General features: G+C 40.8%; 1 protein-coding gene across 10 annotated transcripts in view; it reads right to left on the reverse strand.

Moving 5' to 3' along the window:
• The window catches only part of tjp1b (tight junction protein 1b), a 74595-nt gene that overhangs the window by 44973 nt on the left and 5615 nt on the right, over window positions 1–24007 (reverse strand). For 7 of the 10 annotated variants that reach the window (XM_058075569.2, XM_058075565.2, XM_058075568.2 and 4 more), the window contains one exon: window positions 2888–3029. In XM_058075569.2, coding sequence (XP_057931552.2) covers window positions 2888–3029 — 142 coding nt within the window. Of the gene's footprint in view, window positions 1–2887; window positions 3030–18991; window positions 19670–24007 lie in introns of those variants that run through there. The other 3 variants (XM_058075578.2, XM_058075572.2, XM_058075571.2) reach the window with 1 other exon arrangement.

Genomic DNA, 24007 nt, shown 5'->3' on the forward strand with positions numbered 1-24007 from the left:
TGGATGAGCCCACAATGTGTATATGCCCAACGCTCTACAAAAAGCTTTGCTACACATCTTAAAATAAAGCCCGGAGCTCTGCCAGCTATCAGTCAGTTTGACTGTTCTTCAGCAATTAAGCAAACCGAGCATGAAGTTGCTAAAATAAGTGTCCACTCCTTAATGTTCTGTTGTTGTATCTTTATCTGTTGGATCTGATATATGGAATCTATTACTTGGACAAATGCAGCATTATATTGTATATGTAAAGATCGGATAAAGTAATTCTTGGAACCATCACCCACAATCCTTATGGGAGATATGAACACATGTCTTTCTCTTTTATTCATTCATTCATTTTCTACCGCTTTTCCTCACGAGGGTCACAGGGGGTGCTGGAGCCTATCCCAGCTGTCTTTGGGCGAGAGGCAGTGTACACCCTGGACTGGTCGCCAGCCAATCACAGGGCACATATGTATAGACAAACAACCATTCACACTCACATTCACCAATTAACCTAGCATGTTTTTGGAATGTGGGAGGAAACCGGAGTACCTGGAGAAAACCCACACATGCACAGGGAGAACATGCAAACTCCACACAGAGATGGCCGAGGGTGGAATCGAACCCTGGTCTCCTAGCCTTGAGGTCTGCGCGCTAACCACTCGACCGCCATTCACACTCACATTCATACCGATGGACAATTTGGAGTCGCCAGTTAATTAACCTAGCATGTTTTTGGAATGTGGGAGGAAACCGGAGTACCCGGAGAAAACCCACGCATGCACGGGGAGAACATGCCAACTCCACACAGAGATGGCCGAGGGTGGAATTGAACCCTGGTTCTAAAGATATAAAAATAGATTAAAAAAAAGAGACAGCTAAGAATGCACATAATGGGACACACCTATTCCAACTATAAAGCCTTTGGAAAAAAAACGCCAGGAATGTTCTATTTGCATAATATGAGCTCCTACAGCAACATTGTTATTAATGTTATTAACACCCAAGAACTATGTTACTGGAGTAGTGACACCTTGCTACACCACACCGGCTAGCAGCTAATCAGCTGGCGACTAGCTTCACCACACTCTGCCTCAGCAATGCCTCAGACATTGAATGTTGCGTAACATTGCAAGTGCATTTCATAAATATTTTATATAGGCACCAGTTTGATCCTGGAGCAGATTATTTCTATTTCCATCATTTTCTATTTTGTATTTTCTATGAAATACAAATAAAGGTAGCCCAGCATGTCAAAACAAATTATGTTCAACTTTACAGGCTTTGGTTTATTTCTGTCACACTTCACCATCTTTTCCATTCAGCTCAAGACTTACGCTTTGCAAAGTTAGCCTCAAAATCGAGGCTAAATGCATTCACCTGCATAATATCACTGCCCTGTTTGATTTGAATACTGCATTCTAATAACATTAAAATGTAGGTCTTAGCTCTGTGGTTCATAGTTCACATTATTTGTACTTTTTTTTTTTTTACATCGACAATGTATGCTGCCAGATTCTCTTTGCTGTAATACATGCACTTTTTAAAATCAACATGTCAGCAAGCAGCTTTAAGCCCTGGGACTGTTACACACAATGCACCAGCGCTAAGCTTTACAGAGAGGGAATGATAAACACACTGAGTGGTATTACAAATACTGTCAGTTTTGTTTTTATTTCAAGTACAATCTCTCTAAACAGTTTGAAGCAGTTGTTCCCCAGAGGACTCAACATTCCTGCTGACCAATGCTGCTATCAACAATTTAACCATCTCAGTGTTTTTTTTTTTTGATGTACTTTAATGAGGTGGTGCATTGAGCTGAATTCACAGTGAGGTCATAGCTTAGCTGTCAACCTCAAATTACCCCCCTGAGGCTTACACCCTCAGATGTTTAGAGCTCCATCTGGCAACAATAAGGTACTACATCTACTTTTAGTTATTGCGCATTAAACCCAATTTTAACAGTTTTCATGAAAGTGGTGTCAAGTTCATTGTATTGAGCAAGTTACATATCATTGCAGAAGTAATAAAACAAAAGGAATAGTTGTGATTATTTAGTAATTTGAATATGTATGAAACACTAATTATTATCTAATGTACAGTAAGGCATTGCTATACTTTCCGGTTTTAATCCTTGAGTATGTAGATGGAGATCTTCTAAAAAAGTACATACAAGGGGTGTTCTCCGCTGTAGAACAACCAGGTTTAGAGACAGCTACTTCCCCCCGGCCATCAGACTGCTCAATGCCAAATAAGCCCCTCTACCTGCCCACACGCACAACCAAAACTTTAAATTATTGTTATTTATTCAAAATTATTTAAATTATTTGTACAAATTACTGTTTACGCTGTACATTGTTCATATTTGATGTAATCAAATTTTTAATTTTAATTTTAATTTTAATTTTAATTTTAATTTTAATTTTAATTTTAATTTTAATTTTAATTTTAATTTTAATTTTAATTTTAATTTTATTTTTATTTTTATTTTTATTTTTATTTTTATTTTTATTTATTTATTTATTTATTTATTTATTTATTTATTTATTTATTTATTTATTTATTTATTTATTTATTTATTTATTATTACACGGGAGCCAGGCAAAAACATTTTGTTGGCAATTTCACTGCTTAGTTATTGTTCAGTGACAATAAAGAAAGTCTATGTCTATGTTCTCCAAAATGTTAGCAGACGTATATGTTACAGCAGTTCTTGTGTATATTTTAAAATAAAAATGGATTAAAATTCTAAATGGGCCCTGAGTGCACTAAGTTTGGGAAGACCAATATCCAGTTTGTAATGAAAAAAAAAACCCAACAACATTAATTCCATATCGTTTCAATACAGTATCTATTATCTATTTCCCATAATACAGCTCATGAATGCATCTTGTTCATGACTTACATTAGAGTCAAGGAGATCAATGCTGTCCAGGCTCTTGCTCCTGTGAATTCGGCCCTTGATGCGGCGGAGTGATGGCTTGCCCTGAATGGTGCTCACAGAGGAGGCGGCTGTGATGGAGCCAGTGGTCGGGCTGGGGTGTATCCTAAGGTCAATAGCACAAAGAAAAACAACAGCGCTCCGTCAGCACGTAACCAAAAAACAGTCTAGGACATTTGTACCGCAACGGGACAAATGGCCTAAGGCTAACGAAAAGGGTGAAAAACACAGTGGGAATGTTCCTGATTCTCCAAAGGCCACATTTCTACCCCACTACATGGTTAAAACGACATTTAAAAGAAATCTATAGTTGGATTTAATGTCACATCGACCCTGCAGGGGTTCACGCTCAGGAAGCACTGCAGCATCCCACATAAGGAGGCCTCAGCAGCTGTGTTGTCCGCCCCCGCTTAACTGAAGCTGGGTCATGGTGGGATGAGACTTGATTGACCCTTCATCATCAATGTTCTCTGGAAATGTTTTACCCTTCATGAATGACTTTCTGCTTAGTCCTTCAACAGCACTACAGTACAAGACACTTAATTACCCGCATCAAGTGGGAAATTGCAAAGGCAAGAGGTATAGTATTGTTTTGATTGCTGTTTGTAGGTTTGATGGCCTGCAGGATATATACATTAATGATTTCCATTAAACTGGCATCTGCATCAAGGAAGACCTCACAAGATGTTGAAGCAAATGGATAAAAAGAGAATACAGGAAACAAATGACAGTATAACAAAAATTCAAGTATAATTTTAGGAGACAACACTGTAGAAATGTGATAGAACTTAGGAAACACCCAACCTACATGACGAGATGAGATTTAAACATTAATCTTAAGAAAAATCCAAAATGTGACTTGACAAACTCATTCATTCATTCATTCATTTTCTACCACTTATCCTCACGAGGGTTGCGGGTGGTGCTGGAGCCTATCCCAGCTGTCTTCGGGCGAGAAGCGGGGTACATCCTGGACTGGTGGCCAGCCGATCAAAGGTCACATATAGACAAACAACCATCCATGTATGACTGCTGTAGCAGCTGCACCATTACACCACCAGGGTTAACAGCTGAATTCATTAATTCATTTTCTATTGCTTATCCTCACGAGGGTCGCGGGGTATGCTGGAGCCTATCCCGGCTGTCTTCGGGCGAGAGGCGGGGTACACCCTGGACTGGTCGCCAGCCAATCACAGGGCACATATAGACAACCATTCACACTCACATTCATACCTATGGACAATTTGGAGTCGCCAATTAACCTAGCATGTTTTTGGAATGTGGGAGGAAACCGGAGTACCCGGAGAAAACCCACGCATGCACTGGGAAAACATGCAAACTCCACACAAGAGATGGCCAAGGGTGGGATTGAACTCGAGTCTCCTAGCTGTGAGGTCTGCGCGCTAACCACTAGACCTGACTTGACAAACTAATTTTTAATTTTAACTGATGGATGGATTTTTCACTAAAGTTGCAGAATTGGCGTTTGTGACATTTTGTGGCATTCCTACTGTCTGCCAAACATTTGCAGCATTTCTTGAATTTCTTGTACAGTGTTTTGTTTATTTCAGCAAAGATCCATGTTCTACAGATGGCCCCCTGGACCACACTTTGGACATCCCATTTGTGTTTTTGCCAGGAAGGCGAGGTGTTGCCAGGCAACGGGAGAGTATGTTCAAGCTCAGCCTTCTTGGCTGTGTTGCTGCTCAACGGTTGGGTTGCGTTGCGGAGGGGTTTATGCAACTTTCAAAATCTGAAATTCACTTTTTGCAGTTGAGTCTGGAATCCATTAACTGCAATAAACAAAAAAGTAAAGTCTCAGCTGCTTCCAAAACAAGTGAGTACACCTCACAGTGAACAATGTCAATATTTAGTGTGAGCACCATTGTTATCTAACACTGACTTAATCCTCTTGGACATGGTATTCACCAGAAACCACGTACAAGTTACGGGAATCCTTTTCCACTCCTCTATGATGACAGCAGAGAGCTGGTAGATGAAAGACACCTTATGCTTCTCCAACTTCCTCACCTCACCTCACTCGCCTTCAGCTTCCTCAGCAAGCCAAGGCTGGAAAACTGCCATGCGGCCCAGTTTCCCAAAAGATTGGATCATGCTCTGCTTTGGAATGTTACAGTACATGTTTGAATTCAGGTTTCCCTCAGTGAGGTAGCACTCATGCAACCCCACACCATGACGCTACCAGTAATATGGTTGACTGTATGTGGTGCATACTAGATTTGCTGGTTGTCGATGCATTGGCATGGACCGAGCCTCTGCTAGCTGCATAAAAGCCAGCATTGTGTACTAATATACTCCCAATGCCCTCTTAAGCTTTAAGTGTATGCTTGTGGGCATAGTGGGCCACAGAAGGTAGGCAGGTAATTGTGCTACTTTTGACACGTGTCATATTAGAGGATGACACCACAGGTCATTACCATGGTAGTCAGAAATGGTAAATAAAGCTGTGGTAAAGGGTATTTCATTATAATTCATATAGTGTATTATTGGCTGCACGGCGGTCGAGTGGTTAGCGCGCAGACCTCACAGCTGGGAGACCAGGGTTCAATTCCACCCTCTGCCATCTCTGTGTGGAGTTTGCATGTTCTCCCGTGCATGCGTGGGTTTTCTCCGGGTACTCCGGTTTCCTCCCACATTCCAAAAACATGCTAGGTTAATTGGTGACTCCAAATTGTCCATAGGTGAATGGGAATGAGTGTGAATGGTTGTTTGTCTATAGTATGTGCCCTGTGATTGGTTGGCGACCAGTCCAGGGTGTACCCCGCCTCTCGCCCAAAGACAGCTGGGATAGGCTCCAGCACCCCCGAGACCCTCGTGAGGAAAAAGCGGTAGAAAATGAATGAATGAATAGTGTATTATGGGCTGCACGGCGGTCGAGTGCTTAGCGTGCAGACCTCACAGCTGGGAGACCAGGGTTCAATTCCACCCTCGGCCATCTCTGTGTGGAGTTTGCATGTTCTCCCCGTGCATGCGTGGGTTTTCTCCGGGTACTCCGGTTTCCTCCCACATTCCAAAAACATGCTAGGTTAATTGGCGAGTCCAAATTGTCCATAGGTATGAATGTGAGTGTGAATGGTTGTTTGTCTATATGTGCCCTTTGATTGGCTGGCGACCAGTCCAGGGTGTACCCCGGACAGCTGGGATAGGCTCCAGTAACCCCCGCAACCCTTGTGAGGAAAAGTGGTAGAAAATGAATAAATAGTATATTATATTATTTATGTTACACCTTCACTGTTGTCCCTCCCCTTCTTTTTTCAGCGTCATGGGTATGATATATGTCTACATAAAGCATCCCAAAGACCATAGATATCTATTAGCATCTTCTACACAAGGCCCTGGGGAGCTTTCAGGATTAGAAGAGTCAGCATGAGAAATTATTATGAGACAACACAGATAGAGGAAAGACAAAACAACACGTCCACGTTTCTCTCTGCATTAATTCAATATGGCTCAGAGGCATATAAGGTGCTTACTGGATGGAAAAACATTTGTGCAGTCAAATACAGTTGACCTCAGATTGTTCTCCTAAATAAGACTGCAAACATTAACAATGAGGGGAAAATCTGCTCATCGGACTCAAACTCAGCCCCTGAAGCGGTCCTGTGCATCTACAAACTCATTTTCTGGATGTTGATTCTGAAATGGATTTCAGCCAAAACACTCGAGGCCACAAAAGAGCAGAATGTTACATGACGCAAGCAACTGTGTCCACTCAGAGAGAACCCTCATTGTCATTTGATTAAGTGTTCTTTATCAAAAATTCAGAGATAATTATTTCCACTTGAGGTATGAGAGAGTGCATAAAATAGTGACATTTATGGTCTCCTCGCTACATTTTTAACTCTAATTCTACGCATGGGTAGCGAGAGTGTAAAAAAGTGATGGCAGTTATGGAAAATTAAAAGACCCCTTTCCTTTATACTTTCATGGTTGCACATAAAATATAATTTTAAGAGCAAATTTTCCTCGATATGAGTTTTTAGATCTCACAAAATACACAATTAAAACTTCTCACTCCGTCTCAAGCAAGTAGTACTACATAAAGTGCATGCATTTTTAACCATGTATCCTATAACATTGACAATTAAATTTGAATATTATTGTTTATTATTAGGCAGCATGGCGGTCTAGTGGTTAGCCCGCAGACCTCACAGCTAGGAGACCAGGGTTCAATTCCACCCTCGGCCATCTCTGTGTGGAGTTTGCATGTTCTCCCCGTGCATGCGTGGGTTTTCTCCGGGTACTCCAGTTTCCTCCCACATTCCAAAAACATTCATTCATTTTCTACCGCTTTTCCTCACGAGGGTCGCGGGGGTGCTGGAGCCTATCCCAGCTGTCTTCGGGCGTGAGGCGGGGTACACCCTGGACTGGTGGCCAGCCAATCACAGGGCCATTCCAAAAACATGCTAGGTTAATTGGCGACTCCAAATTGTCCATAGGTATGAATGTGAGTGTGAATGGTTGTTTGTCTATATGTGCCCTGTGATTGGCTGGCGACCAGTTCAGGGTGTACCCCACCTCTCATCCGAAGACTGGGATAGGCTCCAGCACCCCCGCGACCCTCATGAGGAAAAAGCGGTAGAAAATGAATGAATGAAAGAATGTTTATTATTACATGTCCGATTTGTAATTTGGTAAATGGTTATTTATTTTCTTATTATTTCAGGCCACAAAGTTAATTTGAAGAGTAATTGTGAGAGGGATTCATCACCTTGTCCCACTGCATGATGTCACTTCAAGCCTGCCAGCATTCCATCAACCAAATATCACAGCTCGCCAAGCTAAAGATAATTCCTGGATCTGTGGGTTGATTTGTATCCGCTCAAAAATTCCCAGCTCTAACCTTGTCGGTTCTTATGAAAATCAAGCTACCTGCTATAGTTTTTGCATAATCCTGCTGACAGTCAGACAAACAAGCCAGCGGGACGTAAACCATAATCCCCTTGGCGGCGGTAATTAATTACTCACATAAATCTATCATTGCAACCCTGATGTAATGTTATTCAAACCGCAATGTATGCTGAGGGAGCTGGGATCAAAAATAAATGTCCAACATTCAGATAAAGACTATAGTTGTACATGTTAAACACGAATGTGGAAATATTGAAAATATTTGTTTCTAAACTGCATGTTGACCGTGCGGTTAGCATGTTGGCCACACAGTCATGACATCGGGAAGACATGGGTTCAAATAACTACTTGGGGGTCATGATAAGTATGTGTGGGTTTTCTCCGAGTACTTCGGTTTCCTCCCACATTCCAAAAACATCAATTCATTCATTCATTCAGGGTCGCAGGGGGTGCTGGAGCCTATCCCAGCTGTCTTTGGGCGAAAGGCGGGGTACACCCTGGACTGGCCGCCAGCCAATCACAGGGCACATATAGACAAACAACCATTCACACTCACATTCATACCTGTTTGCTAGGTTAATTAGCGATAGCCATAGGTATGAATGTGAGTGTGAATGGTTGTTTGTCTATATGTGCCCTGTGATTGGCTGGTGACCTGTCCAGGGTGTACCCTGTAGCTGGGATAGGCTCCAGCATACCCCTGCGAACATAGTGGCAAAGAAAATGGATGGATGTTTGCTTCTACTTTGACTTGTTTGGAGTAAGTGTTCGATTTCCTTAATCTTCTTTCTTCACACACACACACACACACACACCTCCTTCATCAGCCTGTTACCATGGAAGTATTTCTTGTATGACGGTCATCTTGAATTCTTATTTTCACACTCCAACGCTCTCAGCAGTCTATTCAAACGAACTAATTGTATTGGACTTGATACTATGTCACAAGGTGCTATATAACCTTGACTTTAGAAAGCATAGCCTAAATGTGTTTATATTGGGAGTGGCCTTCTGATTGTGATCATGGCTGCATGGGAGTACTTTTTGCAGCTCATGAGAACAAAGAAGTATCAACTTCAAAAGCAAAGCGATCAATACAGAGACCTTGCACGGCCTGCGCTGTCCATCTCCAAGTGTGATGATGCAGAGCGCTAATAAAGTTAAGCATGCGCCTGATGCTGTTTCAAAGAAAGAAGCAGGGGGACACGCTGGCATTAATCAGCTGCAGGACACTCTGCGGCTTATCTTGTTGCCCCTCCGTCACTCTGCCTCCAAGAGCAATCAGGTGCGATTAGTTGGAGCAATAACCGCTACTGCTTAATCAGCAGGTCAATAGGCAATGTTACGCTTCATTCCTCCCATCTTGGGTATTGCTAATGTAACAATTTGCTGAGCAGCCGTGACTTGAGTCTGGCACAGACACTTTTAAACACACGAGAAGGACACAGTCCCAAATGGTTTCAAGGGTCAACCTTGCTTAAATATCTTATGTATTGTTTGGATTTTCTACATTGTTCTATTTTTGAAAACAAATTGAAAATTTGCATTTATAAATAAATAAAATGACATTTATTTTTCACTGCACCACCCATGACGAACAAACTCTCAGAGTTCATTTGGACATGAAAGAGGGAACTTGGAAGATTGGTAACAAACATGGTAATGGTAATGGTAATGGTAACAGTAATCGTTATATTTCATTTGAACATGCATCAGATTACAATTGAATGCATCACATAATCAGTTCACAGTTCCACATGTCCAAAAGAAGTAGTAAGAAGCAAAGCTTATTAAATACTACCCCTCCATCTGGTACTTTTACAATCAGTAACTGTTACATTTGTTCACTTCCTGCTTTCCTAATATAATTCACGTTTATTTTTTTGTGTGTTTTTTTAATCACGTACCAAAGTAGGAGGTGATATGACCATACAATAACATAATGGGTACCACAGTAAGTGTCAATATAGTGATATATATAGCACATCATGACTGGTTCACTCTTGATGTGCTATACATGGAATGCTACTCTGAAGTTGCTTATCCTTCAATTATTGTTTTAAATCGGCTTTTTAATGAGTGTTTTTATAGCCTGGTTGATCGATGATAATGTTCGTCAGCACCACTGACCTCCAGTAAACATGGCGCTATGAAAAGATGTTTCTATCACAAGTATAATGCTTTGCAGCCTTGTCGCTATCGTGGAATAGTGTTTAGAAGACATTTTGGTAACATTACGCTCTTGTGCCAACTTTGATGTAGTGGTCATCTCTTGCTGACATGTTTGGTTTTGTGTGTGTAGCATCCTGTTTCAAAAGAATACCATTCTTTCAAGCCAAATCCTCCAATTAAGGTTTTCCTTGGATGCAGTCATCAGTGAAATGATCACTGCAAAGAACAGAGCCCGAGGTGGGCGTCCATCTGTCCGTTGTTCTTTGCATTTGCTTTGTCCATTGTTGTCCAAAAAAGTGCAGTTTTCCTTTGAACTTTGGTGTTTTGATAAAGAAAACAAACTTACAGTATGACTCGGATACTGTGAACATCCAGCAGCAACACAATGTCAAGAGGTGACTTCTGGAAATGAGGCTGAGCTACATGCTAGTTTGTCATGTTGGTCGCCATGAACTATAAATGTCATTTTTGCTAATTAACCATTTTTTTTTTTTTTAATCGAACAATGTAGAATATAATTGCGAAGAATAAACACTATAACACATTTAAGAAAACTTGATGAATTATGTCAGGGAACTTTATAAAAATAAAAGGAAATGTTACATAAACGCATGCGACTTGTTGTATTATCCCTGCAGGCTTGCAACAGAGAGTAAAGTTCATTTAGTCAGGTTAATGCTAATCTGCGGCTGTGTGCATTGAGAGGAAATCTGGTTTTAAGACTGCAGGCAAGAGGAACATCTGTTTGCAAAGACTAATCCTAATAGAGCGAGCTGCAGCTATTCAGTCTTTATCAAAGGAGAACAGAGTTGTGCCTCCGCTAATTTCGGTAAAGCACATGGAACACACACACACAAGCACACATTCGGGCGGAAGGGTGTAAATCTCAGTTCCACACACAAATAAGATAAGCGGGACAGGAAGCAGTAGCAAAAACTGTTTGACCAGGAGAGAATTAATGATGAAATGATGTACAGATTTCTAATAATATGATAAGCTCATATGTCAGTAATGTCACATCCTGCAATTTCTTACAATACGTTTATTCATGAATGACATAATGGCTCTTTTATGAATTCTAGCTTGGGATTCTTGCATTTCCGTGTCTCGTATCACATAATATTATCTATGTACAGAACTTCCACTTCCTGTCCTTTCATCTTCAGACGTCACACTAATGACTTTTGAACTATATAGATCTGAAAAAGCCCAATTAATCAATATTATAATTGTGATTTGTCAAAAAAAAGGTTACACCAACAATCAATCAGTCTTTCTCAAAGTCAACTGTTATGTAAGATGGAAGGAAAATATTAGTTTTACTTTTTTGGGTAATTTTGCCCATCATTCACAATCCTTATGTGAGACATGAGCGTGCATGTCTTTCTGTCTTTTCTGTGCATTCTTAAGATATGAAAACAGGTAAAAAGAAGCAGCTTAAAAATGCACATAATGGGATGTATTTATTTCGGCAATAAAGACCTCTAAAAACAGCCCAAAAAACCCAATTTACATATAATGTGACCAACATATTAACTAAGGCGGAATAGGTGTATCCTTGGAAGTAAGACATTTTGGAAAGAGGCATTCGGGGAACTCTGGAATTGTATCTTTTTGCTTCACACTGTTAAATAAATCAAAGACTATGAATCTGAAATTGACATGGTGAGTTTTAGACAATAAAAGATCTTGTGCTTTCACATTCATTATGCACATTTATCTAGTTTTAGCCTTTTCTTCGAAAGTATATTTATTGTCATGTTTATCACATCCATGCCGGATTCGTTGAATAGAAAAAATTGATATTGAACAAACACCCACCAAAAAGTATGTGGCTGCAAGTCGAACAGCAAGTGCAGATGGCCTTTTTTGTTCACATCACTAGTCCCTGCTTTCCCTCACAACCTTACAGAAGTGCTTTAAATAAACAAATGCTGCACCACTATGACAGTGGAATGAGGTAATGGTGTCTTGGCAGGAAGTCTGACCAGGCTAGAAAAAATATAAGAGCATTTAAGAGAATTACCATTTTGGAGCAAATCATTGCACTTTCTTTTTATATATTGTATAAAAACTTATAGTATGACTTCAGTATAGTAGTAATAAATTACGATTTTGTCAACAACATCAAGTGCCCGGACTGGAGAAGGTTGACTACTGTGCATGTTTTGGTTACAATAAAACTAATATTCAGGCTTAATTTTAAGATGTGTAGCGAAACCTGATTTTTTTTCCTCTCTTTTTTTTATTACAATAAAAAAATTAATTGCCGGGCACAAACACAGGGGTCATAGCGTAAGGGCCAGATCAGAGGCAATATAATGTCAACCCGCAAGGTTTTCCTTCACGATGTCTGAGCACCTCTACTCTCAAAAGTGGAGCAAGCAAGTGAGGGAGCCCGTTTGATGCTCATAAACATGCTCTAGGGACACATAACATTACTGTTATAAGGTCATTAAAAAGTCAATTTCCTGTAATGTGGGACCTTTAAAGTGATAGATTAGAAATGTGGTGAAATATGGAAAACTTGAACATTATTATGATATCAGCTTGATATACAAGAAAGTCACCAATTATGCAGCCACCACTGAGCATATGAACTACTATTATGCAGATATGCACAGCATGAAGGTGTTCTCAGTGAATATATTTGAAAAAGTTTCTACTTCGACATATGTTACACTATCATGAGTACAACAAAACTCGTTATGTTTTTAAATTCATGCACCCCACAGGGTAATATGCAAATTACTGGACTTAAAAGATGTTCAATGATAGATGTAACTGAAACCTTAATGACAAGACATTGTACCCCTAAAGGTAAAAGAATGTAGCTAGTCAGTCTATAAGATTGTTGTCATGTTAGACTGGGTGGTCTCAGATTTTGGTGGACGGATTCCAGTCCTGTGTAGCCACCTAAAGCACCATCTATATAATAATATAATATAATATAATAACCATATAATAATGTAAACTACAAAAGCACCATAGTTCCCTCCCATAGTGGGATTTACACCAAAAATATTACTTGATAATGTTGACACCTGACATAATAGTGGTAAGTTTTTATATGTGTCTAGCTATGAAAACGGATTCAAATGGTGGCAATGTAAACATGCTAATGTTAGCATAACATGTTGCATAATAATGGTAATGGTTTTATTTCATTTGAACATGCATCAGATTACAATTGAGTGCATCACATAATCAGTTCACAGTTCCACATGTCCAAAAGGAGTAGGAAGAAGCAAAGCTTACTAAATCCTACCCCTCCATCTGGTACTTTTACAATCAGTAACTGTTACATTTGTTCACTTCCTGCTTTCCGAATATAGTTTAAGGGTTTTTTTTTTTTTTTTTATATTTTATTTTTTTATTTTTATTTTTTCAGGTACCGAAGTACTCGGTGATATGACCATCCAATGACATAATGGGTACCATAGTAAGTGTCAATATAGTGATATATATAGCACATCATGACTGGTTCAAGACTCTTCATCCTTGTATTTAGCAAACATCAACTGCTTGTATTGTTTCTTGAATTGGCTCATCGTTGTGCATTGTTTGAGGGTCTTACTCAATCCATTCCATAGTTTGATTCCACATACTGAAATGCTATGGCTTTTTAACGTAGTCCTAGCATATAAGTGTTTCAAATGTAGTTCTTCCCTGAGATCATATTTCTCCTCTCTTGTAGAGAAGTATTGGATGACATTTTTAGCTAATTGGTTATTTTTAGCATTAGGCATTATTTTAGCTGTTTGAAGATTAACTATGTCAGCAAGTTGAAGTATTTGTCATTTTAGAAATAAGGGGTTAGTAAGTTCTCTGTAATAGTGCTAAGTGTTTATGTATACTGTATGTCTAGCTACTATGCTAATGTTGACATATTAGCAGTCCTAACATGCTAACGTTAGCATGATATATGTGTCTACCCATGAAAATAGCTAAAAATGCTAGTATGCTAACATCAACATAAATGAGTTGAAAATTTTAACATTGGAAAGGTCTAAATCAATTAAAAAACATGGAAGTAGTTAGAACACTTTAGTCATTGCACTCCAAAAAATGGGAATGTCAAGAGAAGAGATAATTCTTGGTATGTGGGAAATGGCATGAATGTCCTTAACTCATTCAATACCAAAGCCGTATTTATGGGGGTTTTTTAAACATGCACTCCCAAAGACATTTGCACATTTTTTTGCACAAAAGGCAAAAAGGGCCAGTCCTAGGTGTACCCTGCCTCTCACACAAAAGTCAGCTGGGATAGGCTCCAGCATACCCTTGTGACCTGAATGAAATAAAGATTAAGATGCATAGAAAACGGATGGACGGATGGCTGATTAGTTTGAACATACATGTATATGTGTCAGGTTTGTTATTGGTGTTTTAATGAAATATTAGCATGTATCTTCTTCAGTAAAACAAAACAGCTCTCTTCTGCTACTACATTAGTAACATTACTTGTCTCATCAAATCTTGCTTATTATTGAAGTCACATTAAGTTACTGAGTGGGAATGTATTTTTCCACCCTCTAAACAGCCTCACTTATTGTGTTCTCGGAATAGAACATAATTAGCTATATCAATTTAAGTCATTGTTATTGCTAAGTAGAGCTTTATTAGAATAGACAATCCAGATGCCTTACATATGTATCACACTCACATGTCCTTGTCCATTATCAATTATTAGTGGTTTATTGCTGGGGGGGGACCTGCGTGCAGATTGTTTTTGAAAGGTCTACTGAAAAACAACAATGTGATGGCGACCTTGACACAAATGAATGCAGACACAGCATGGAGTGTGTTGCTGTGCCAAAGTGTGTGTTCTGTGTGTGTTGGTGGAAATGGATAGAAAACCCACAAAAGTGAGTTTTACAACAATCATTAGTTCCATTGAGGAAGCGCTATTCTTAATAGCTCATTGTACTTTTACCGCAACAAACACTTGATAGCAGTTGTCCTCCCTCTGTCACTCTCGCTATAACAAATCTTCAATCTAACGAGATCAGAGCTCACTGTCACGCTTTGCATGAATAATTCATCCCTTTGTGTGCCGGTGGACCTCTGTTCCCTAAAATAAGACGCTTGATATAAAGACGTGCAGATCATCACAAACAATAACACAGGAGACATGAAAGGTCTCTGAGAACTCCCTTATCTTGTCCCGGGGCGGCAGTTGAGATAATAAGACAATGAATATGATTACGCAATTAAATTGATAGCAGTATGACTCCTGCTGACCTTGGCTGATTCCAACAGGTGTTTGCACTTAATTACTCTAAATTATGTATCAACGTGACCTATTCACACTGTATTATTATGATTCCGTCCACCTCACAGGTGTGGCAATATCAAGCTGATTAAACAGCGTGATTATTGCACAGGTGTGCCTGAGGTTGGTCACAATAAAAGGCCTGGTCAAAATCTTAAGGTCATTTGGACCTTAATGAGGTTTTAAGTAGAGAGAGCAACAATACACAAAAGCATGAAGGGGAAGTGAGACAAAAATAATGTGTAACTTGTAATTTGGAAAAAAAATAAAAAATAAACTGGGCTGCATGGTGGACAAGTGGTTAGCACATAGGCCACACAGCGGGGAGACCCGAGGTTAATTGGCGACTCCAAATTGTCCATAGGTATGAATGTGAGTGTGAATGGTTGTTTGTCTATATGTGCTCTGTGATTGGCTGGCAACCAGTCCAGAGTGCTGGGATAGGCTCCAGCACCCCCCGCGACCCTCTGAGAACAAGCCGTAGAAAATGAATGAATGAATGAATAATACGAATATTTTTTCACTTTCTGTGAAGCATGTTTTCATCTAAGTGTATTTGATTGGTCATATCACCTCGTACTTCGGTATGTGATGAAAATTAAATAAAATTAAATAAAAATAAAAACTTGAACTATATTAGGAAAGCAGGAAGTGAACAAATGTAACAGTTACTGATTGTAAAAGTACCAGATGGAGGGGTAGGATTTCATAAGCTTTGCTTCTTCCTACTCCTTTTGGACATGTGGAACTGTGAACTGATTATGGGATGCACTCAATTGTAATCTGATGCATGTTCAAATGAAATAAACCATTACCATTATCATATTTGTAAGTTATCCAAAAAAAACCTTTCCTTGATACCTGTATATTATAGAGTCTAGTCTGATGAAGCCTGCTCGGATGAGAGGTGAAACGTCTTCCAAGACAACCTGCACAGTCAAGTTGCGATCGATTGAATGGCCTGAGAATACAATGACCTGGATGAATGAGAATATTCACATCCATTATAAAGGGATGCGGCATCAGAACCATGAACCGTGAAGGTTTGCATCCAGGATTTGTTTGAACTTTTATGCAAGATACAGCACTTTTTTGACATTGTCCTTAATATCACAGTGAATAATGCATGAATATTGATGTTGAAATTAGACATATACCGGAGGCGGCAATCTATGAAGGCGCATAATTTGGTGCTTATCCAAATAGGTGGAGGTCTAATACTGGGTAGACTACTGATTGTCCTGAAGGTTTCAAACCCAGAAAATGGCTTAGTTTTTTGTTTTTTTTTACAGCTGTGGGAATATTTTATAATTTCATTATTACCAGTGCAGTATAATACACATTTATTTAATTATATTTAAAGATGAATTAATTATATTTGGTTTCCAGAGGATGAGTGGTTAGCGTGTCGGCCACACAGCTCGGAGTCCCGAGTTCGATTCCACCCTCGGCCATCTCTGTGTAGAGTTTGCATGTCCTCCCCGTACATGTGTGGGTTTTCTCCGGGTACTCCGGTTTCCTCCCACATTCCAAAAACATGCTAGGTTAATTGGCGACTCCAAATTGTCCATAGGTATGAATGTGAGTGTGAATGGTTGTTTGTCTATATGTGCCCTGTGATTGGCTGGCGACCAGTCCAGAGTGTACCCCCTACAACCCTCATGAGGATAAGCGGTAGAAAACGAATGAATAAATGAAGGTTTTCAGAATTGCACTAGTTTGCAAGGGTTTGTCCATTTCAACACAGATTACATGGTTCGAACTGGGTTTGAATTGGAGCATCTCTTGTGTGGAGTTTGCATGTTCTCCCCGTTTTTGAGTGTTTTTTCTATGACTACTCTGGTTTCCTCCCACAGTCAAAAAACATTCATGTCTAATTGCAGACTCTAAATTGTCTATAAGTATGAATGTAAGTGTGAGTGTTTGTTTGTGCAGTATTTGACTGGTGACCAGTGCAGAGTAAATGAACCCTACGTCTTTCCCAACGTCATCTATAGGATAGGATCCGGCTTACAAAGCTAACAAGCAGTGCAGAAAATAAACGGAATGATGGATAGAACTGCACTGCATCATATTGAGAGTTTTTTCCAATATGTTCATTCTCTCATGCAACTAATTATGATAACCAAACTGACGATTACACAGCTTTTGTGCAGTGTTGGATGTCATTAAATTGTGGAGGTGTTCCTAATGAAATAGAGAGTCAGCAGTGTATGTAAGAGGACAGCAAATCAAAGCATCAAATCCCCTTATCATTGGAACATGACTTTTATGGTACATGGAACAGGATCAGAAATAACGAGTATTAGATGTTCGTTCATTCATTTAATTCATTCATTCATTTTCTACCGCTTATCCTTATGAGGGTCTCGGAGGTGCTGGAGCCTATCCCAGCTGTCTTCGGGCAACAGGCGGGGTACACCCTGGACTGGTCGCCAGCCAATCACAGGGCACATATAGACAAACAACCATTCACACTCACATTCATACCTATGGACAATTTGGAGTCGCCAATTAACCTAGCATGTTTTTGGAATGTGGGAGGAAACCGGAGTACATGCAAACTCCACACAGAGATGGCCGAGTATGGGATTGAACCCTGGTCTCCTAGCTGGTCTCCTAGCTGGTCTTCTAGCTGCGGTCTGTGCGCTAACCACTTGACCGCCATGAAGCTGCATTAAATGTTGTAGTCGACAATTTTTGTGTGAGTTCTTGCATTGCATCTTATTACAATGTGCAGTTGTATCAGATTAGTGTATTTTTACTTATACTCGATTGTCATCTATTTATCTGTTTTTCAGGATAGATAGGATAGCCCTTGCTTTTATGCACCCCCCCCCCCAAAAAAAACAAAAAACAGTCACTCTCTGACACTGTAGCCAAGTGTTTGTAAGCAAGCGCCACCTGCTATCTGAGTCCATGGAGCCAATTCCTAATTAAGTATCTTTGATTTTGAGGGAGATGGTAATCTGTTAGTAATTAAGCACACACACAACACACTCACGCTCTTTTCAGCCTTGTCACTGCTTCCTGCTTGAAGAAAAAGTGACTCCTTTTTTTTTTTTTAAGTAAACAGGCCAAAGCAGGAGGAGAGAGTGAGAGGAGGTGACCCCTGCAGTTTGGAGTAATGAGGATGCAAAGTGATGGCAAGACAAGACACAACCTGGAAGAGAGCAATGTGAGCTTTTATAGAGATGGCAAAGGAGGGGGAAAAAAACAGCAGCGGGGTCAAGGGTCATGCTTTGTTTTTTTTTTATTATGATGAGCACAGGAGGAGAGGTGGATGACACTTTTTCATTGAGGTACATGGACAATGACATCACCGAAGACGGGGGGCTATTTGCGATGCACAGCACATTGTAGCAAGAAAATGGGGGAAAATAGAGAAAAAATACACAATGGAAAGATGGAAAAGATTAAATATTAATATTACACAAATGTGTTTTTTTATCACAAAATTTTAAAAATATGCATTAAAAAAAACAAAGTGGCCGCCACATTCTTTTATTTTTAAAGGGAGGGGGGGGAAGTGGGAAAAGTTTAGACAACCCTGACCTAAGCCATTCAACTTTAGGAACTAATGGCGGGAGAACACGCACACACACACACACAAACTCCCAGCATGCTTTGTGGTGAGGTGGTTACAGATTGGCTGCAGTGATAAAAGGCTCTTATGTCATCTTGTTTGACGACACCTTTGAATTTCTTTCATCATAATAATAATCATCATCATCTTGATTCCTACTCACCACATTCGCTTCCTGGGTGGAAGACAATGTTCTTTATTGGAGGCAGTCACCCCCAGAGCCAGCTGCATCACTGTAATGTATTTCTGGTAATTCACCATGGTACCGTCCACCGCTACGGAAAATCCAAGGCAAAGAAAAGCGCAGGTGATCATATATGATGTGTCTTATTCCCTGGCATCCGCCGCCTCGGCTGCGTCTCCCGGGCTCAGCAGCAGCAGCAGCAGCAGCGGTAGCATCAGCAGCACAACGCCATTTGCAACGCCGAAGAACTGACAGTGAAAACACCCCCCAAGGAGCTGAAGGCAAGGTGTCGTACCGCTGCGACCCATGTCTGCAATGACACCGAAACACACCGCCCATCCATCCCGATCGCTTTGTCTTGGATTTTTCTTCTTCCACCTTAGTGTGTTTTTTTCTCTCTCTCTCCTCCTAACACGCTCCTGACATGATCCGCTCCCCCCTGCCTCCTCCCACCTCTCCGGGCTTGCAAACACTCTCTTAAAAAACGCTGCAGCGTCCAAGCGTCCGTATATGTGTGTGTGTGTGTGCGGTAGGGAGGAGAGTGTATGTGTGTGTACATGTAGTCCAAGGGAGGGAGGGGTTGAGGAGAAAGAGGATGGCGAAGTGGCATGCATTCATTTTTGGAGATGCTCAGTAGTAGTAGTAGTAATAGTAGTCGTAGCAATAGTAGTTTCTGTTAAAAAAAAGTTTGTTTTTAAATATCTGTTAGCGGTGCTTTGGTTGGTTTGGTAACACTTCCTGGTACTGATAGGAAATAAGCAGTATGGCTTCAGAATGGTCTGAGCAGGGCCCCCTTCTGGTCACCCTGCACTGTTGATAGAGGTTTAGGATGTACATTTATTTGGAGCATTTATCCACTCACATCAAGAAGTTAGTCCAACTGTTTATAAAACACTTTTAAAATGTTTACAAGATTTGTGAGACATTTTTACAAAATTGTAAAAAGTCGAACACAACACACCTTCCATTTGTTCCATAGCAAATAAAGAATCTGTCCAGGGTCAAACTGTCACCATCAGTAAAATCATATTTTTATGTATTGAATGACGGCGGATGAGTGGTAAGTGTGCAGGCCTCACAGCTTGGAGACCCGAGTTCAATTCCACCCTCGGCCATCTCTGTGTGGAGTTTGTACTCCGGTTTCCTCCCACATTCCAAAAACATGCTAGGTTAATTGGCGACTCCAAATTGTCCATAGGTATGAATGTGAGTGTGAATGGTTGTTTGTCTATATGTGCCCTGTGATTGGCTGGCGACCAGTCCAGGGTGTACCCCGCCTCTCACCCGAAGACAGCTGGGATAGGCTCCAGCACCCCCGCAACCCTCGTGAGGATAAGTGATAGAAAATGAATGAATGAATCTTGGAAATTAAGGCTGTACGGCGGACGAGTGGTTAGCGCGCAGGCCACACAGCTAGGTTCCCCTCTCGGGCATATCTGTGTGGAGTTTGCATGTTCTCCCCGTGCATGCATGGGTTTTCTCCGGGTACTCCGGTTTCCTCCCACATTCCAAAAACATGCTAGGTTAATTGGCGACTCCAAATTGTCCATAGGTATGAATGTGAGTGTGAATGGTTGTTTGTCTATATGTGCCCTGTGATTGGCTGGCGGCCAGTCCAGGGTGTACCCCGCCTCTCGCCCAAAGACAGCTGGGATAGGCTCCAGCACCCCTCGCGAGGATAAGCGGTAGAAAATGAAAGAATCAATAATGACATAATGTGACATAATGATATAATGTGATGTTGATTGAAATTTTTCTCAAAAATTGTAGTTGAATTCCAAATCATACAACCCAAGGGCGTTCAACTCAATTAATTGGCGCCTTAATTATGGGTTCATATAAGACCTGTAAGACCAAGCTCCGAACCTGTGGTGACAGAGCCTTCTCCATCGCTGCAAACCCAATCTCTGGAATTCTTTGCCCCATTCGATCCGTGCTTGCCTCGACCTTCCGAGTTTCAAAAAAAAAACTAAAAACCCACCTCTTTAAATCAGTTTTTAATGTCTAACTTTTTATATCTGACTGCTGTGCCCCGCTTTTACCCTTCTTTTAGCTGTGTATAAACAAATGAATGTTGTATTTTAACATATCTTTTACTCTGTTTACTTGCTTTTATTCAACTCCATTTTTTCTGTAAAGCGTCTTTGAGTATTTTGAAAAGCGCTATACAAATAAAATGTATTATTATTATTATATGAAACCAATCATTTCCACCAACCTTATCCACCTCCGCTAAGGTTCGTCTGCAGCAGTCACTCAGAGCACGGCCATTTTGTAAGTCTGGCAGTATAACAATGTAAAAGAAAAAGAGCACTTTGTAATTTATGTAAGGCTGCAATATGTTGTGGTGGAACCACAAATAAAACAATCAATACAACAAACCTCATTTGCCTTTTAAGAAACCACTGCACCATGCAATATGCAAGCAACTTTGAAGGTACACTCTACATTGCATAAACAGCCATGTCTGTAGATTATTACCAACCTCAAACCCTGTGATTTTCATCCATCCATCCATTTTCTATACCGATCCACAATCCACTAAAAATGGTTCCACTTTTGGGCCCAGACCCACCAGTTGAGAACTGCAGCACAGTAAAAAAGTGTCATTTAAAACACGCAATGCTTGGGGTCTGAAGATGATGAATAATTTCAGGTGTGATCATGTGCTATTCTTGCAAGTCTGACAGCGTGCCTCAGTGCAAAGTCTTTAATAATGCATTTTACCCAGAACCTCAAATTACCTTTGTTAAACACATGCAGTCATTTGCCAAAGCCCACTTGTCATTAACCGCAAATGGCTTATTTTTCAATCAATAGTCTGATACACTAGTGAGGCGTGAGCGTAAGTTTATCTGTCTAGACTGTTGTAGTGGAGGAGAGAGCTGCCTCTTTACCACAAGACAGAACATCTGTAAAACCTGGCTTACCAGTCACTGGGGGGTTATGGGATGCACTTATATTTACAAACAATAGCTAATATTGTTTGTCATTCATTCATTTTCTACTGCTTATCCTCGCGGGGGTCGCCAGCCAATCACAGGGCACATATAAACAAACAACCATTCACACTCACATTCATACCTATGGACAATTTGGAGTCGCCAATTAACCTAGCATGTTTTTGGAATGTGGGAGGAAACCGGAGTACCCGGAGAAAACCCACGCATGCACAGAGAGAACGTGCATACTCCACACAGATATGCCCGAGAGTGGAACCGAGCTGTGTGGCTTGCGCGCTAACCACTCGGCCGCCGTGCAGCCTTAATTTCCAAGATGAAGATGAAGAAGTAAATTCTTAGTCATTTCATACGAAGCCAGACAATAAAATAGAATATGTGCGCTACAACTTGGAGACAATGACCTGTGATCAGTTGTGTTAGATTCTACTTTTGGAGAATTATTAGTTTTATGTTTACACCAATAGAACTGCAGTTCCCATAATGCTTAGATTGCATGTTTTGATTGAATTTTTATGCAGTGGCTGTATTGTTCATTCATTCATTTTCTACCGCTTGTTCCTCATGAGGGTCGCGGGAGTGCTGGAACCTATCCCAGCTGTCTTTGGGCGAGAGGCGGGGTACACCCTGGACTGGTCTCCAGCCAATCACAGGGCACATATAGACAACCACCAACAACCATTCACACTCACATTCATATCTATGGACAATTTGCATGTCCATAGCATGTTTTTTTGGAATGTGGGAGGAAACCGGAGTACCCGGAGAAAACCCAGGGGAGATGGCCGAGGGTGGAATAGAACCCGGGTCTCCTAGCTGTGAGGTCTGCGCGCTAACCACTCGACCACCGTGCCGCCCCCGGCTGTATTGTGATTTGACAAATTTTTAAGTTTAATCAAGTGTAGAATTACTACAGCTTCTTCCATTCCGACGGGAGAAAAGTAGCCACCCACCCAAGGAAACAAGTAATGCTGGGAACGCAGAGTGCAGATAGGATTGCAAGGTTTATAGTATGCGTTAAAAAAATAATGTGCTATTCCAATCCTGCCTTGCACACTGCTATTTCCATATTACGTGTATTATCACTCAGAATAGCAATGCCATAGTTTCCAGTCTGCTCAGCTGAGAAATACCATCACGTTTTAATCTGTGGCGTTCTTGAGAAATGAGATAACTTATCTCATTTCATAACTTCACAAATGTGCTCACATTGTTCAGGAAGGTGGTTCCTCTACTAAGTTTTGTATACATAATAGACCTATTTTCAAATGCAGCCCTTCAACAAATAAACGCCTATGGTGACCACAGGCTGTCGGCCTTTATGAGCGGTATAATATTAGAAACATATCTCAGTATAATGCAGCGAATGCAAGTGTGTGTGTGTGTTTGAGTGAGTCAGTCAGTAGCGTGCAAAGCATATCGGCAGTTGCGGGGTCAGTAGTTGCAGTAGCTGCAGTCTGAAACCCACTGCAGCAGTAGAATTCACACTGGCACCCCCCCCCCCCTGAACATTAATGGCTTATCCTGGCCAATCATTTCTCTTTCTCTTATATAAAACCACTGCTGACATTTTCACTGCACAAGATACTCACACAAGCATGTCGAGGTACTAATAACACATAAAAGTACTGCTTTTTTTTTACACCTCCAGTAAATAGGCCAGCCGGGGCTGCCCTTCTTTCTTGTGTCCTTCCTGCTTGTCCACTTTACTTTGTGCAGCAGTACCCAAGCTGGTTTGTGGGACTCTGGCTGCTCCCAGAGGAGGCAAACCTGGCCCAAAGCCCTAAGAACCTCCACTGCTGTAACCCTGTGATTTATTAGTTTTTCCACCAAACAAAAGAGGAAGTTCACAGAGAAAGTCCTCTTCACATTAAAAGCACTGCACCAAGAAGATGGCAGGTATGAAATACACACGGGTACACACTCAGTCACACCTCAGTGCTGTCGCAGTGCCTTTCGCTATATGTGCTGTGAGGTGAGTCATCAGCACAGAGACACACAACCTCGCAGCTTCCGTTAATCTCTCATCTGCTTC

The sequence above is a fragment of the Doryrhamphus excisus genome, linkage group LG1 (genome assembly GCF_037039965.1).
Source record: "Doryrhamphus excisus strain RoL-2023G ecotype Guam linkage group LG1, RoL_Dexc_Guam_v1.1, whole genome shotgun sequence".
Lineage (NCBI taxonomy): Eukaryota > Metazoa > Chordata > Actinopteri > Syngnathiformes > Syngnathidae > Doryrhamphus > Doryrhamphus excisus.